We start from the raw sequence: 18,785 nt of genomic DNA on the forward strand, positions 1-18,785 counted from the left end.
CATATTCGTGTGTACCATACGCAGTACGAGTTTGCTTTATTTTTTCGATAAATCATCCGATAACTTTTTTATCGAGAATAATCGAAAAATTGATTTTGTTTTTTCAGCCTAATTTAAACACTTTTAGACCTGGAGTCTTCAAATTTGCGTTGTATATAAAGTTAATTGATACAAAGATTTTGTAATTTACAGATTTTGGATACCACGCCCCCTTCTCCCCCAATTTGTAAAAAACGCATACTAGAGACTTGTGCTTTGGAATGTACACATATATTCACCATATGATTACACTCTAAAATTTTCATTATGATCGTATGTCTACAAAAGAAATTATTCAACAAATAAATTCTCATAATATTGCCCACACTGCAGCGCAGCCCAAGCGCAGTCGCTGCTTACTGCGCAGCTAGCAGAGCGCAGGCTTGTGCGTGCGTGTGGATGCATGTGTATGTATGTGTGCATAAAAGAAGTGCAGAATGATTAGAATATCAGCTTGGAGGGTTCAGGGTATCTCCTAGTCGAGCAGTCTCGACTGGAGCCTTCTTACTTGTTTAAGCTCTTTTTATGTGTTGACACACACTGTCTGCATTTAATTAAGTTTTGTCGGTTTGAAGTTCCATACCAACTCTCATTACATTATATACATATATATATGTATATGCACGTACATATATGTATATGTCGCATGTCTCTGCTTCGCAGATAGCCTGTCATAATGGCAAAGTGTATTTGTTTTTGCTCTTCAACATTTCTGATCATAAATATTTGATGGCATATTCAATTCAATATATATATAAACATTTTTTATCATCATTTTCCGCCATATATATTTGATATGATAAGCTATTTAAATACTTGCTTTGTGTGTGTGTGTGTGTGTGTGTGTTGGCTGATGCATGAAAAACTGTTGAAATATGCTTAATCGGTTTTGCAAAGGACTTTATTTAATTCATTAAATTATTTAAATACAGCAAGTGCAGCTTACATAATTTTTAAGAAATGTAATAATTTAATCAATTTCCTCAAAACGTCAATAAAAGGATGATAATTGTTTATATTTAGTATATAATTATATAATATAATTAATCAAGCTTAAAAAAAAAAATAATAATAATAATAAATCATGAAAAATAGTCATAAAAGTTAAATTGCTGAAGGGCTTGAGATGCGGGACTTGAAGAGAAGGCTAAGATGAAGCCAACCTTGTATTAGAATTTATATTGAATATATATTTTATATTTTATATGAATATGTGTATAATGAGCACCATTTATAAATATTAAAAAAAAGTAAAATAAAAGAGTAAATAAGTAAACCCGAAACAATTACAACTAATCAATATAAAGAAAGCCTATTAGACTTAGGGTCTTATTAGATTCCAGAGCTGAAAGCTAAGAGATAATTTAAATATACTCTCATCTATAAATGCTCATCTCAAACCGCTCTAAAAAACTATATACCCAAATATGCTGCCCATAAGACTGACCATCGACTTGAATCAGAGTCGCATTTATAAGACAGCCCATAATAGATGATCACGCATGAACATATGAATATACGAAGATCGTATACATGCCTCCAACGCACTCTACGACTGGCAGGTAGTGCGCTAGGAAAAGATAAGGGTCACATGTACAGACTCTATAAATACGCAACTAAACACCATCATAGTCAAGTGTATTCGTTCAATAGATCCTCTTTATAGGCAACTCAATTATTTCATTTCTCTTTCTCTTATTGCTCTACCCTATAGATCCCCTCTCTATGTAAATTGAAACCCATTGGATTGTCTCTCAAAGAGTACTGCGCTTTATTGTTAGTTCTCAACATATTCAAATGTTTGTCAGTGGCTTGCTTGTGTCAATTATTACAATTTCTTAAATTGCGATTAGATATAGGATATTCATATTGATTAAATATATGTATGTGCACGCCTGCGAATAGAAGCGCGTCTTTTTGATTAATTTATAGATAGTATATAGATTCCACTTGGCGACTTATAGCCTGGCTTTCATTTCCTCCAGCATGCGGTAGACTCGCACGAACTTCTTCTCCACCAGCTCTGTGAAGGCCTTGATCTCATTCCGTACTATGGACAGCTCCAATGCAGCTTCCGAGTTGCTGCCGTCGCATCTCTTGGATGTTTTGTCGCTCTCATACCAACAGGCGATGCCATCGACATAATCGTCGACCAATTCAGGTGCCGTAATGTCCTCCATAAAGGAAATATCCCGCTTCTTAACAAACGAACTCATCAGCAGCTGCAGAAAGTCGCAATTCCAATTGTTCTGCTGAAAGTAGAAATACTGCAGAGCCTTCAGGCTGTCGAAGATCGTGATCTTCAGCGAGTAGAGGCTGTTGGCCGAGATGTCCAGCACTTGCAGCTGGCTCTGCTTCTTGAACAGATCCTCGGCCAGCTCGTGCATGTTGGTGGCCGACAAATTGAGACGCAGCAGTGCTGTATAGCGACGCAAGGGATTGCCCGGCAAGTTGCCCAGGGGATTGAGCGACAAATCCAGGCCGGTCACATTGCTGGCCAACGGTATGTGAGGCAGCTCCCGCAGGGAATTGTTATGCAGATCCAGGTCCCGGATGATGCCGTACACGGTGAGGCGCCGCAAATCGCAGCTGTGGGCCAGCACCTGCTCCAGCAGCGAGAAGTTCAAGGTGAGCTCATTCAATATGTTGCCCGAGATGTCCAGCAGGGAGAGACGTGGCTGCAGCTTCAACAGCTCCGACTCGAACACCGTGAAGCGATTGGAGGCTAAACTGAGACGCGTTAAATTCAAATTCTTGTCAAAAATACCGCGCGGCAGCACAGACAGCCGATTGCCCGCCAAATTCAAGTCCAACAATTTACGCAACAGCCCAAATACACCCAGAGGCAGCTGCTCCAGCTGATTGTAGGCCAGCGACAGCTCCTTCAGCTCCTTGAGCGGATGAAAGCTGTGGTTGTGCAGCGCTCTGATCAGATTATGATTTAAGTGCAGCGTTGCCAAATTGTCAGCGCCCAGAAATATATTCTTGGGTATCTCCTTCAGCCGATTGTTGCCCAAGAAGAGGCTCATCAGATTGCTGGCGCCCTCGAACTGCGGCTTCTCGAACGTATCCAGCGAGCAGTTCTCCATGCGCAGCATCTGCAGATCGGGAAACGTGTCGAACATCAGATGCGGTATTTTGGCAATGCTCGAATTGATGAAGGTCAGCATCGATTGCATGGTGATGGCTGTCGGCGAGATGATCACGTAGTCGTTGCGTCCAATATCGATGCCCGTGCAAATGCCGGCCGTGCAGTGATCCTGCAGCCGGATGCGACGCAGCTGACCACCAGCACCGCCGCTGGCCTCAGCGAACGCTGGCCGCTCCAAAAGCAACGGCAGCAGCGACTGCACCAGCAACAGCAGCGGCAGCTGTGGCAGCCACATCCCGTTCCACGTAGGACTCCGATCAACTTCAATCAGAGAGTCGCGTCTCAACTAGCTGGCATGCGTCCAAGCGACGCGCACGCCACGGCGCAACTGGCTCAACTGTTTGCAACTGTTTGTTCGATTCGTTTTCGTGGACCACAAAAGCTGAATGCGGGCCTTCAATTATCGCACAGCCAATGGCAGCCAAAGGGGCTGCAACCCCATGCCGTGTGTCCAAACTCTTGAATGCCCAAATACATTGCTTTTGATTTAATTCAATTAAATGCAGCACATACGCTTTGTTTTCGAACTAGGTTTTATGTAGCACAATATATATATATATATATATATATATATATATATATATATATATATATATATATATATAAATCTATATATACATTTTTTAGCATATGTAAAGATCACATGACATTATATATTATGTTTGCATCAGTTCTAGTTAAACTTTCCATTTCATTCCCAGCTTACTCTATGCTAAACTAGACATTGTATATCTGTATATACATACATATCTGAACTTTTATATATATATGTTATTTATTTATTTTTTTTGTAGTAATTTTTTTTTTTTTCTATTGTCTGCCTGATGAAAATGAATGTTTTTTAAAGTAGGAAATACCAAAATGCTCGAAAAAAAAGGGGTTGAGCCCCGATTAGTTGAACTAAATATTATGAAATTCCATTTGAATTATAGCTTGAGCTATTTTTATAGCTAACAACAGTTTTTATTTTATATTAAACTACAAAGACCAACAATGCAAAGTGAAATGTTAGGGAATCTCACATCTTCAAATAAATAATGCTTTATGTTTTCAGATTTTCGATACTTGAATATTTATAGATTACTCATTCAGCAAATTAGCGCTAAAGCACCTGTGACTCATTAATCCCGATCTGTAAGAAGATATACGAATTACTAGATTTCAGTAGAAGTCATGAGGAACCTGTTTAGGAAAGGGCCAGCTGACCCAGTTAACACATGGAGCGCTTGCTTAGGCAGTTCAGCTTGATTAACTGGCCAATAAAGAGTTTACTGAACCTTAAATCAAAGACAAATTAATGTGATTTAAGTGTGTGCAAAAAAAATTGTAGCCAAGTCAAAACAGAGGGTTTCCAAGAACCAATTGATAAAATCTATTGAGGAACAGTTAGTATAAAAGAGCCAGACTCACAACATCATTAAAACAGTATACCGAGATGACAGTCAGCGCTAAGATATTAGGTGAGAAACTCTTTAAAATATTTTGTAGGGAGAGTTGCTTCCTAACACGATCCCCATTCCAGTTTTGTGCCTGTGCCTGGGTCTAGCTCAGGCGCGTCTACGTCTCGTGCAAGCCATGGGCCGCAGCAGCGATTCGGAGACCAATCGAGAAGAAGGTGTTCCACAACTTGTGCTTTTCGCGCCCGGTGAGCCGCTCAAGCCGGAGAACCAGAATGAGCCCAGCCTCCATGAGCTGCAGATTATCGAGCCGGAGCCTGAGAAGGATGGCCGCAAGGTGCCGGACTATCTGTACTCCAATGCGATACCCATGCTGAACGAGCCCAACATCAAGTATCGACTGCCTCAGCTAACAGCTTTCCCCCTCGCCTACGCACCGCAAATTGCCAGCAATCAAATTAGAACTTCCCCGAGCAACAACAAAGTCGTGTTAGATGGAAGCTCATATGTATTGGTGCCACGCATCCAACTGGGCTTCAACATGCAGAGCCAAGCAGGTCTCAGCTTGCCTGGCTTCAATCTGTTTCCCGGCACACAGCCCAACGAACCAGTCGAACAGAAGGAACAGCAAGCCACTTACATTCCGATTCCAGTGCCCGGGCCACCTGGACCACCTGGACCCCCGGGTCCACCGGGTCCACCAGGTCCACCCGGACCACGTGGCTTCACCGGTGCAACAGGACCACGCGGCAGGGATGCGCCACGCACCTCCTCCAGCAGCTCGTCCCCTTCGGCACAGCAGAACCCACAAAGCCTTTGGTATGCCCAGAGCAGCAGCAATATCAATAGCAACAATAAGCAGCCGTATGAACATTACTCGAGTGGCTATCAAAACTGAAGAGCATTAAAATAAAATGAACATTTCAACTATATAAATTGCGTTTGTTTTTTAGGTTATGCTGGTTGAGCAATTTTAAGGTACTTGACTTTAAGCCTCTTATTGCTGCCTACAAACAAGACTTGGCCAATTCAATTTTGCATTTTATTCATTATTTATATACATACATATCTATATAGTTATTTACTTATGCTCTGTTAGTCTCTCTCACTCTTTTTCTACCATTGCTCACACTCTTTCACTATCGCTTTGCTCAGTCTAAGTACAGTCGCACTTTTATTTCATTCCATTCATAGAATTTTATATGGTTACCATATAACTGTATATATATTATGTGATTTGCTGCGTTGCTCAGACAATAACGTGTCAATCTGAATGCTATACAAGCATACACACACACACACACGCACGCCTACAGCACGTACGCACACTAACACATTATGATGATTGTGTGTAATTTACATAGATTTTGATAGCGCTTGACGGGGGAGCACACGAACTGTCCTCTTTTTGCTTTTTCTATTTTTTTTTTTTTATTTATTTTTTTTTTTTTTTTGTGGGTCTCCCATTGACGGCCATTCAATTGGCGACAGTTGATGGTTCACTCATGTTGCTGCTGTTATTGTTGTTGTGTGCCACCTGACTGGAACTGCTCTTTCACTGTATCTGTCTCTCTCTCTTTTTCTCTCTCTCGCTCTCTGTTTCACTCACTCCCTCTGCAGCATCCTCTGTGACAAACACACACGCAGTAATGTTATTAAGTGAGCACACTATACTAGCACCTACACACACCTAAACGCACACTCACAGCCACACACACACACACCCACATACTCACACCCACACAGTGACACCTAACTGCTCATGTTTCATTCGTTTGTCGTTTGGGGTTGCCTGTCGCCTGCCCCGTTGATGATGGCAACAATCTGTGGCAGAGTCGCATCTTATTGTAGTCGTTAGTTTTTATTGCTCTTTACTACACAGCATTTACAATAGTAGTACATGCAATTCTATGTGTGTGTGTGTGTTGTTGTTGTAGTTATCATTGCTGTTGTTGCTGCAGATCCGTTTACTTAAATTGATACGCAGCACGCATTTTTTTCAATTAAATGAAAATGTTTTATGTCCAACAAAGCTTCGCTCGCATTTACAACTGTAAACACACACAGGAAAGGCACTTTTCACCATCCGGAGGTGTGTGTGTGTGCTAGTGTGAAATTTATATGTTTCTAATTGCGTTAAATATCCCAGAGTTTAGTTGCTCTACAAAAATGAAAATAAATCTTGTTTCTCTTTCTCTAAAAACAATATATGCAAATAAAAAACCAAAGTGTAAAAGTCTTTAAATTTATAGACAAATTTATATATATGTTATACATGAGAGTGAACAAATTAACTTGGGAAATATTAGCAAATGCTAATTGACAGCTCCACTTTATGTTTTTATAAGAAATATTAAAAATATATTACGAACAAATTATATTAAAAACAGTGATATCATATTCAATGCCAACCCATTTCTTATGCATACAAGAACCGGAAAAAGCGGATTTCATGCAAAAAGATGCGCAATCAGCATATAAATTTTGTTTTTGTAGGTCACAGCGCTTACACACGGAGCCTCGACTTAGGGAAACCAATTCTTAAGTGCTTATGTTACATTGCAAATTTTGTTTCTTAACGAAATCAGCCACGCCCGTCCCCCTGCCACGCCAGCCGAAATTCCAGCATGCGGATGAGGTGGGCACAGCTGTAAAACACATTCCTTATCTGTTAATGTGATGCAAGCGAGGCAAGACTTAAGCCGAAGCGAGAGCAGTTGAAGATGACAGCAAACTCACAAAAGACAGGCATGATAAACAAGATGAGAGCAGGCCGAAGTTGCGGCGGAACAGAAAGAAAATAAATGAAAATGGAAAAATGGAACAACTCAAAAGCGGTAAATAAATTATATAAACGAAACGCACATGTCAAAATAAAGCAGAAATATACATATGTGTTTCGCATATGTATAATAAAATATTAAATTGAGCTCGAGTCGTGACAACATAATTTCCATATGGAAAGCTCATCATGACTTACTCTAAAAAAAAATAACCTTAAAAAAGTTATGCAATTATATGTGAAGTAATACATAGCCCATGAATACATAACAATGACTGCGCTATAGAGTCTAAGACAGAAGCCGCAATAAATTAATTCTTAATAAAAAAAAAAAAAAAAACAAGTAAGAAAGCTCTAGTCGAGACTGCTCGACTACGAGATCCCCTGAACCCTTGGAGCAATAGATATTTCAATACTTTTTCGCGACTTTCAGCTTACACAAGAAACACGCACACACACACGCACGTACGCACACACAGGCATACATACACACACACGCATACAGACACACATACACACACACACGCATACATACACAAACGCATACACACACACATACACACACACATACACAAACACATACACACACAAGCAACCACGCATAAACACGCATGGGCTGCAGTGTGCGCTTACTATGAGAACTTAATTGTTTAATAACTTTTTTTATGGACGTACGATCTTCGTGAAACTTTTAGATTATGATTATAACATGAATATGCATGTAATTGCCAAAGCACAAGTCTCTAGTATTTGAAATACGCTTTTTACAAAAGTGAGGGTGAGGGGGTGAATTTAGAGGTGGGGGGTAAATTTTAACAAAAACCGAAATTGTATAAATTGCATATAAGCATACATTAAAAATTTGGAGACTCTAGCAATAAAGGTGTAGAAGATATAATTTTATAACTGGGTTTCGATAAGGTTTTTTATCGATAAAAAAAGATCGAGATGAGTTATCGATTTTTAATGATAAACTTGATATGCGCGCTGTAATTACGGACATTTTAAAAAAAAATTTGAAGTCTCTAGCTCTTATATCTTCTGAAATCGACGCGTTCATACATACGGACAGACGGACAGACGGACAGACGGACAGACAGACGGACAGGGCCAAATCAACTCAGCTCGTCACCCTGATCAAGAATATATATACTTTGTGGGGTCTGCCACGCCTCCTTCTCCCTGTTACATACATTTCAACAAAACCATTATACCCTGATTTCCCATTGAAAATGGGTTCAGGGTATAAAAAAAAAAAAACATAATTAAACATAATTAGGTCGAACTTTTTAGGTCTAATAACTATAGGTTTACCTCTCTATATGCATTGTAATTTATTATTATAAATGACTCCATGACATAACAACAAGCTATGAAAAAAGTATAAAACAAATCAAATCTAAACTTGTAAATGAATAGAGAATGCACTGTAAAATTTATATTCGACATTTTAGATATGCTAAATCCTCTAATAATGAGACTGAAGTTAAAGACCAAGCTGTAGAAGTAAGAATCCCAGTTTACAATCTAAAGTTTTAACCAGAGAACAAAGTTACTATAGTCACATCAAAGGCATGCGCTTGGCCAACTTGAAGCATATACCTTATATACTCATATTCCCTCTTTGAACAGGGTATTGTAGGGATATCTAATTCACATTCCTGGCTCTTTATCTGTATACTCCTCCTTACGCATTAAAAGCCAACGGCGCAATGTTACTTTGCTGTTGTTTATTTTCTTGTTTTTATCTTTATTTTGTTGTTGCGCTCTCGCTTCGGTGTGGATTAAGTTAAAATGTTAATAAATATGATTATCATATCGTTTTTCTCGCCGTTGCCAGTGCTGCCATTAACATGATTATGGCAATAAATAATAAAGTGCTTGCCACACTTTCTCCCTTCCACTTCCCACTTGGTTGTGAAGCAATCCGAGTAAAGGCAGTTTTCGGTTACTCAACTCAATTTATGCTAACTCGAAAAAATACCAAAATACGCGGAAAATTGTCACAGCTAAGCTTCAGCTACGCAAATAAATTGTTGCTTTGATGTTTGTGTGACACGTGGCGTATACGCAATGTTAACACTGAATTCTTTTTTTTTTTTTTTTTTTTTTTTTTTTGCATCAAACATCAAACAGCTGGAGAATTTCCCATTACATTTTTGTACTCAAACGGTTTAAGTAGATCATGGAGAAATTTGCCAATTTTACAACAAGGCAAACAAAAAGTTTTCAATATTACATATTGTGAATGAATTTACATTTTATAAAAATACAAATAAAATAAAATAATAAAAAAATATAAATATTTTGTATTCATATTAAATAAAATTTGGAATTTTCTAATCAAAAACAAAATTCCCAAAAAAAAAATTTCCAGACAAAAAATCCTTATGAAGAAAATAATCCTACCATTAGAGATATAAATATTAATATTAATATTCACTAAAAGTTTGTATTAAAGCCAAGCGACAGTAGTTGGTATGACAGTAGCTGTCATAAAAAACTGTGCTTAATTGTTTAACGGCATAATGTGAACAGGATGGGAAGGCTGCCAATGCAAATAGCCTGGCAAGGCGGGTTAGTTGAGGGCGTGGCAGGAACTGGAATTAAAACAAAAGTTACCCGTAATTTGCAGTTTGCCAAGTCAGCGAAATGAACATTGGCCGGAATTGCGCCGTTTTGCGTACATAAAATATAGTCGGAACAAAAGGAGACGGACATATATATATGCATAGAGTGAGCGAATGAGAGAGAGAGAGAGAATGAGAGAGGCCCAGAGAAATAAATAAATAATAGAGACTAATGCCTGGCACAAAGATAATAGGATAAGGCAGCAGACGGCAAATGCAACAAGAGAGAAAACGTCGCCATTTTGATGCCAGCTTTTCTTCCACGCCCCTGCCCCGCCCCTATTTTCCACCATTTCGCTCTTTTGTTTTATTTTATGGTTGCACTTGCACATTTTATGAAGCGTATTTCGCTCTCGCAAAATAAGCAAATCATTTCGCTGAATTCAATTCACAATATATAACTGTATACATATACATTATATACTGTAAATCGATGTGATGCCCATTTTATTATTATTTATTCAGCGCACTCTCACTTTCGATTGTCATGAAACGCAACTCCAGTGCGCCTATTTATCAATTTTTAATGCCAAGCGCATCACAGTTCTTAAATGTTCTCTCAAGCAAGTCCCCGGAGTATGGCATACTTTTGGGCATGTTTTGCCACCAGTTCATTAAGGTGATTTATGAGCTCGCATTTTATGTTAAAACCCAAAAACTTTCACGCTTAAAGCATACTTAAAATCGTTGTCAAAAGTTCTTATTTAATATCAGTTGCCTTCCATGAAATGAGTACTTACAGAGCCCGCGCTTAGGCGCCATTTGATTGTAAAATATTCAACTGTCCGAACTTGCTTACCTGTAAGAGTAGAGAGAAGAGAAGGCGTTAGAATTTATGGCTGTTGTAAATTGAAGCTTGGGTTATTTAATTAAAATACTTTACTACAGTATTTAAGGCAAGCAGAGTCTTTAAGGCGATTCAGCTGAGGCGTACTTTCATATCTGAACCAAGTTTGTATATATTTTAAAATAGTGACTCGCTTCATATTTACACATGTAACTGATATATATGTATATACATATATATATATATATATATCTGAGCACGCTGCTCCAGTAGCGTTTTTTTTTTCAGTTCTCTTTTCTTAAATCTTTCAACTTCCATCGGCTATCCACCGTCTCAGCTCGTTACATCACTTAATTCCTAATTACATTTTATGCTTAGCTTTAGCAAATGCTACCCAAAGCTTTTTGGTTTAGTAATTCGTTTGATTTTTTCTCCTCATACCTGCTATTATCTGGCTTAGCCTCTCGTTTAGGCGGCACGGCTTTTCGTTTAGCTGCAATTATGCGGCACACTAATGACTTTTAATTAACTCTGAGATTTGTATACCTAACGCACATACGCTATAATGCGACTAACTGTTCTTATCTGGGTCATGTTCATGTTCGCTTATGGCGTCGACTAATGCGTGCCCACCTGTAAGTTTTCTGTGTGTCTTTGTATGTGTGCTGGCCAAACGTGTCTGCTGCTCACACATTTACTGCTGCTCCATTAGATAGCATTAGCCATAAAAATAGCCCAAAGCGGCGCCATTTCAAATGCAGGCGCCACTTGGTCTTGGCGAAAGCCAAAAGCTTAATTACACAGCTACACAAACGTACACACACACACATACTGACCAGCAAGTGTGTGCGTGTGTGTGTGTGTGCTTTGAGTCCATTCTTGTTGCCGTGATTATTCATAACTTGGCAGACAGGCTTTTTTATTTATGCGGCCATTTGCACAACTGCCTCGTTGACTTGCTCAGTGTGTGAGTGTGTGGTAGTGTGTGTGTGTGTGTGTGTGTGTGCTATCTAATAGGTGGTAATGTGTGGAATTGCCAGTTCAGAACATGGCCTAGGCACTCCCCAACAGTCAATATCTGTCTGACCAAGCAAAATATATATGAGCCGCTATCGTGGCCAGCTGGCCAATGTGTTAATGATATTTGAGAAGGGCAAAGAATGCAGACAGAGAGAGAGTGAGAGAGAGAGAGAGAGAGAGAGAGAGAGATAGAGAGCAGCTGCGGCACGCGTGGCATGCAACGCCGTTGGTCAATTACGAGCAACAAAAGGCAAGCGGCTATCCATATGCTGAATGTGAATGCGTGTCAATCGTGTGTCAAATACCAATCAATAAGGAGCAATCGCACAAGCGGGCGGTATTGATAGCCCAAGTATCAAAGTATATATCACATAGAACAGGTGTGAATTAAGTATGTATGAGTTACTGAATAATAAGTTTATATTATATAGCTTTTATATATTTTCCAACAGTTTCTGCAGTTACATTTTAAGTCCAACTTTCTGGCATGGAAAAGGATATCCTCATGCCGTTTATAATCTTAAATTCTATCTGCAATAGAAAAGTGCAGACAAGTGTCAGATGTCACACGCACTGAAAACTAAACAAGTGCATCGCTCTATCTCTTACTTTTTTCCTTACTAGCTAGCTCTCTCTTTCACACTCTTGCTCATGTTCTGTCTATCTGCCTCTTGTGCTGATGGCAGCAAATGCTTTCATTATGGTTCAAGTGCAACACCGAGTGGGCCACTTGACGTTGACGTTGAGCTGCAGCGCCGGCCATGAACGAGCGCACAAGCTGCAGCCTAAAAATATGCAACACTTTTCTTGATGTGCACATGTAATATATATATATATATATATATATATATATATATATATATATATATATACGTATACATATGTATGATATATAAATGTATATGTGTATATAGTTTTGCTGTAGTGACAGTAACAAGTAAATGACAAAATGACTAAGTGTGCGGCCCGTGACGCGGAGAGTGGGCTTAGAAAGCAGGCTAAGGTCAACGGCTAAGTTCAATACAAACAGCCACTCGCACACATACACACACACAGATACACTACTAATACACACACATAATTGCAGCACTGATTGCCATCCGTTCTGTGCGTCCTTTTTCCTACTGTTGCGAAACTTTTCAATGTCATGTGACGCAGGACGAAATGCTTTTGTTGCTTTTGTCGCCAACATTTTTGAATGCATGCCAAATCGTTACGAGGCTTTCAGACAGTCGTTCAATTCTGTCAAAGCCACAATAACAGTCATGCTTTGTTTGCCAGTTCACGCTGCAAAATGCTTTCATCGCGTTGATTACAAATTTAAAGCCATGCTTTCAATAAAATGAAAAAGACATATACATAGTTTCAGAATCAGCTAAGAGCATAAATAAATTGAATAAATTTAGAGAATTCAAAGATTAAAAACTAAAGATTATCATTCAAGTCATTCCCTATCAAGTCAATTCACAATCAAATTTAACATAATTCCTCAGTTTCTACTCAATCACTCGCATCACATTCACCTTGGCAGTTCGATTTCAAGTAACTGGCAATTAAAATGCCAAACCATACAGCAGACGCCCATGATGTATGACTCTGGATTCTACTAACTCAGTCGAAATATTTAAAAGCCCAACGGATGCAGCCTCTTTCCGGCTGAGCAGCCTCTGTCCCATGCTTTTGCAATATCTATCACCTGAATCACCTGCATCACCTGCATGTCCTGCTTGCTGCATATCTGGCCAGAACCACTCAATGATTTATGGTCACATAATGCTGCTGCTGCTGCTGCTGCTGGTGGCAGCTCTGGCATTTGCTGCTGGCTCTGTTGACTGAATACATTGAAGGCCAAACAGGTAAGCAAGTGGCTGCTGCACCTGCTGCTCCAATTGCTGTGCAAGTTGTGGCCAATTAATTGCAATTCAATTACGTGGGAAGCACATTCAGGCGCAAGCATATGCAAAAAAGTTAAAAGGTGTGTGTACACACACTTCGTATACGCAATTTTATCAGTGAAATGTCATGTATACGCCGCGTGGGTGCGCTCATAAAAATTCAACTGGGTATGTGTACGAGAAAGAGATAGATATAAAGAGCAAGCAAGAGGAAAAGCGGATTGTTCACTCTTGTTTGGCATAATTATATGCAGTTACATTAAGTATACGATGTGTGTACGAGGCAGGCATTAACAGCTCAACATATCTCAGGAGTTATACGAACTGGAGAGTTGGCTGCATGATTTCACACACAACATACGTCAGGTGGACTCTATATGTGATATATGATATGAAGCCGAATGTGTGAGTGAGAAGCATACAACATATTGAGTGAGTTTGAGTTAGATAAACGATAATAATTGAAGCCCACGTCAAACCACTCGTATTACTACTTCGTATTTGCTCTCTCCCTCCCCTACTCACCATGCACTCTACCTCTACGTGCGCACTAACAGTAGCTCATTTTCAACGCCTTGCTACATGTTTGATCATTTTTATGCCTGTGTGTGAACTTATTAGCGAATTTACTCAAATGCCTAACTCTAATCACACTCAATTAATTCATTTTGGCTCGGCTGAATATTCTGCTTGGAAGTCATATGTATACAAGCGGACTCTCAAACCGTTTATGATTTAACTTCACTGTTCACTCACTCACACTCACACATTTTGCGCGATTCGAACACCGTTCTCATATTATTTGGGGTTCATGCAGCTCTCTAATACAAGCAATAGAATTAATTGTGACGAGCACTTCTAATTAATGATAATTATTTAATTATTGCCTGCATGATACATTAACGCTCGCTCAACATAAAATTCACAATATGTGAACCACACTTCACCCCTTAACATTTTCACAATGAATTTTCAAATTTGATTTTTTTTTTTTTTGCTGTTCATTGCAGTTCATCAAGTTTATTTGTTTCGCATGTGATGGAAATGAATTTAATTGGAAATCGACAAATATTGAATGGTGAAAAAGTTTAATAATTGCCGGCGGTAGCTTATGGCAAACATGACATACCGTTAATCAAGCGTGAAGTGATGACATGATTGCGCCATCATCGCAGTGCCAATAAAATGCAATTGCTAACGATTTGTTTGGCTAAGCGCAAAAAATACAATAAAGCTATTTTGCGCATATTCAAATAATTGAGAAGGGTGTCAGCGACTTCTAGATGCTCTACAGAAAATAATATGTAGCAATGGAAAATCCAAAGAAGAGTTAACTATAAACAGGGATGAATTGATATACATATATACTCTTATAATATTTTATTCATGTTCTAGATATGTATTCTATATACGAATTGGATTACTCAGTATAAGCCGCTACAGGGTATAAAATATGACTGATGTCTGAAAATATGGCCAATGTGTCTGCAGGCAAAACATTTGCCAGAATTTCAAATTTTCATTTTGGCCTTTGCCAGCCGAAAAGTTTGTCACGCTTGATTGAGCGCTGTATAAATTTTCTTTGCGCTTCAGTTTTTTCTCTGTATTCTGTGTGTGTGTGTCAGTTTATTTATTATTTTTTTTTATTTTTCTATTGGGTCAATTAAAAGGGCCCCAAAATCAACTCAACTTTGACTTTGGCCAAAATGCTGCTATATTTTGTGCACTCACTGTGACTACAAAACCAACGGGCGATGCTATGCTCTGCGCTCTGGGCCTTTTAATTAAAATCAGAGCAGCAATTTAAAGGCAGCTAAACGGTGGCGGAGCGAGGGATCGAGTGAAGCGGAGCTTCCGGAATGAAGGCAATCGCCAATTGGCGCCTGCTTTTTGTGTAGCCGCCCGCCTGGTGACCAATAGCAATTTTTCACTTCAATTGAGGCGACTACCAACAGCGAAAGGGAGGATGATATCGCCAAAGCGGCCATAGTCGAACTCCGCCCAGGGGGCGGGGCCACAAAACAGAACAAAGGACAACGAGCAAAATATATATGTATATACAACTTAAGGTCAAATCAATTTCAACTAAAGAAACGCATCAGCGTCTATTAGCGTCCAGCATAAATGAGGAAATGGAGACAAAATTGTCAAAAGCGAAGTTCTGTTAATCTTGGGACAAGGCAGCAAGTTATTATATCAATTATATGAAAATGAAGCTAAAATAATCTAAAATGAAAACAATAAAAATATGCTTATTTTGTGTATTAAAGGAATGCTGCTACTATTTTGAAATATATACCCTGTAATTTTGTTATTTTGGCAAATACTCCATTTATAGAATTTATTAAATATTTTCTATGATTTGGTATGTGAGTTCACCATCTATTCACTTCTCGTGTATCCCCGCAGACATAAATATTTCAGTAAAACTAGCCGATTTTCATACTTCGCTGGCAATTTTTCATTTACTACCAACAAAAATGTAACGAATGGCGCAAAAAAACAAAAAAGAAATGCATTCAAAAATAGCTCAAACAAATATTGTTTCATAAGTGAAAAATGTTCGCTTCGACTTCTTCCGCTGTCTGAAAATTTACGGACGCAATTTATTAGCGGAAATGCCGTCAAGACTTTCCATTGTGCACAGAGAAAAAAATGAAATTAATTTTACAAAAATATGTTGGTTTTGCAGAGAAAAGAGAAGGTAAGATATGCAAGAGGAATATGAAATTTGGTATAAATAAGCCTTAGTTACTTTTCGTTAAGTTCAATTTTCAATAATTTTTCAGTTAATTTTTATGTTGTTATTTCATTAAAAATAAGCAAACTGAAGGTGTCTATAAAATTGACCATAAATTACTTTCGAATTTTAGCTACTATATCCATTGTTATTCAGCAATTAAGTACCGAACGCAGTTAGAGCTTCATTTCGCTGTTCATTATTCTACCCGAAGCTCGCTCAGAGATATTTGGAGTATTCTAGGGGGCGCTGTTGCAAAGTTTTAGCTAATTAATTTAACTGCCTGTCTGTCTGACAACAGCTTTGCTCATCATCACTGTGATGATGATGATTGCGATGCTGATCATTATCGTGATTGGCAATTGCCGGTGTTGCTCGTTAGAAAACCATCAAAATAACAAGGACTATTGCCAGCTGCTGGCAAACCCAGCCAGGCCGTTCATTAAGCTATCTCTTTCTCTATTTCTCTCTCTTTCGCTCTCTCACTTTTGGTTTGTCGGAAATTGTTGGGGCCAAGTTAATTGAGCATTTTTAGTCAAGTTCCTTTAAAAATGCATTCATTTTCGGAACTGTGGCGCACCAATTCGATTCAGTTTTCAAGCAGCACGCAAAAAGTTAAAATGAATTTTTGAAATATTTATTAGACAGCTGCAACTTTTCGCAAATTGGCTAAAAAGTTGCAGACAGATAGTTACACGCACACACACACTCACTCACATGAGTATATACATACATATGCATATATTCTATATGCTATTCGTTATATATTCGAGTTTCGTTGATTATTGATTCACTTCATTCATTTGTGGCACAAAGTTGTAAATTGAATTAAACATTTTCTTTAAATTATGCTTCCATTTTCGCATGCATATATGTGCGTGTGACTGTGTGTCTGTGTCACTCATTTCACACTCAATCGCACAAAAGTTCACATATTCAATTAGCTACCCAGGCGCACTCAGCCTAAAAGTTTGCATCAAATTGCGCTGTCAAGTTCTGGCTTCAGTTTGTGGATCAATGACAGAAATATATATTTGTGAAAACTTTCTGATATTTCTGCATGTCATGTGATTAAAGTTTTACATGAGCCGTAAGACATGGAACCATCTCTTTCCCACCCCAGCCAACATTGACAAACAGCTGAGCTAGCAAAAATCCTTTTTACTATTTGCATAAGCAAAGCAGCAGCTATAGCCAAGTTTTGCGACAATTGTGGAATCCAGTTGCCAGCACAAAAGCCCCACAACGCACTCTGTCTTTATGCAAGAGCATATAAATATGGGTGTATGTGTGCGAGTGTGTGTATCTGTGTCGCGTGTTGCTTTGTTAGAAAACAAAAGTTAAGTCATAAATATTTTCCGAGTTTTTGACTTGAAATTTATCAACGATATCCGCCAAGAGCCACAGAGCAGAGAGCAGAAGAGTAAAGGCGACAAAGGGAAGAGCAAATAGATGCTAGACACGCACAAACACAAACACACACACACACATATATACAGGGAACGCTTACATATATTAATGCATACTTGGAGACCTATATGGTATAAAAACTATATCAATTTGTTGACTGGTCAAGCTCTGAATTTCATTTCAAACTAAACTTAAGCTTAAGGATTTAAACATAAGTCGCCTTAGCTTATTTATTTGGCTGATAGTTACTGTAGATACTCTACGATTACAGCTTATATTTAGATTATATTAAATTATAGTAATAATATCTTAGGATTTTCTCGATATTTTTTCGGTTGATATAGAACATATTTAATATTACATTTAATATTTATTACACTTATAATTAGGCCAACTGAAAGTCTAGACATTTTCATACATTTCATTTTCATTAGGGGCCCAGCTTAAGCTTTTGCTTAGTTACAGCAGGGGAAGAAACAATCTAGAATTCTTTTGAGGCTTTACGCAAAACGCTGCCGCTTTCATCCTGACACCGCTGTTACAGTCAGCCACGTTAATGAGCCTTTGACCTTTGTCAGCAAACCGAAAAAAGGGCCAAGGATAAGAAATGCCCTTGCCAGGTGAAAATGAAATCCATCAGCCAGGCGACAACGGCACAGCGTGCGGTCAGGAAGAGAAGCAGCGGCTGCTATACACATCATTGCCTGTGATTTTAATTATGCGAATGCAATATAAAAAAGTTAATATGGAGGACGTGATGGCTGAAAGGTGCAATCGTTGGAGAAGGGAAAGCCACAGCAGCTGTGGCAGCCGCAAAAACCCATCAACGACAATCAATAATCGAAGTAGGTGGCAAATTAACCTCACGATAAGTTCAATGGCGCGACAAGGAAATAAAACATGACGAGCACGAGGCAAGCTAAAGGGCAGAAGA

At 38.7% G+C, this 18,785-nt stretch overlaps 3 protein-coding genes across 7 annotated transcripts in view; 1 reads left to right on the forward strand and 2 right to left on the reverse strand.

Moving 5' to 3' along the window:
* Positions 1-18,785, reverse strand: part of LOC6574314 (furin-like protease 1) — a 173,644-nt gene that overhangs the window by 42,449 nt on the left and 112,410 nt on the right. The gene's annotated exons all lie outside the window — the stretch shown is intronic.
* LOC26527154 (carboxypeptidase N subunit 2) lies at positions 1,787-3,538 on the reverse strand. The gene has a single exon (XM_015167368.3). It carries the CDS (start codon positions 3,423-3,425, stop codon positions 1,998-2,000), a length of 1,428 nt encoding a protein of 475 aa, XP_015022854.1. The 5' UTR covers positions 3,426-3,538; the 3' UTR covers positions 1,787-1,997.
* LOC6574317 (collagen alpha-5(IV) chain) lies at positions 4,006-6,819 on the forward strand. The gene has a single exon (XM_002000336.4). The coding sequence runs from the start codon at positions 4,766-4,768 to the stop codon at positions 5,483-5,485; it is 720 nt and encodes a 239-aa protein (XP_002000372.3). The 5' UTR covers positions 4,006-4,765; the 3' UTR covers positions 5,486-6,819.

The sequence above is a fragment of the Drosophila mojavensis genome, unplaced genomic scaffold (genome assembly GCF_018153725.1).
Source record: "Drosophila mojavensis isolate 15081-1352.22 unplaced genomic scaffold, ASM1815372v1 contig_277, whole genome shotgun sequence".
Lineage (NCBI taxonomy): Eukaryota > Metazoa > Arthropoda > Insecta > Diptera > Drosophilidae > Drosophila > Drosophila mojavensis.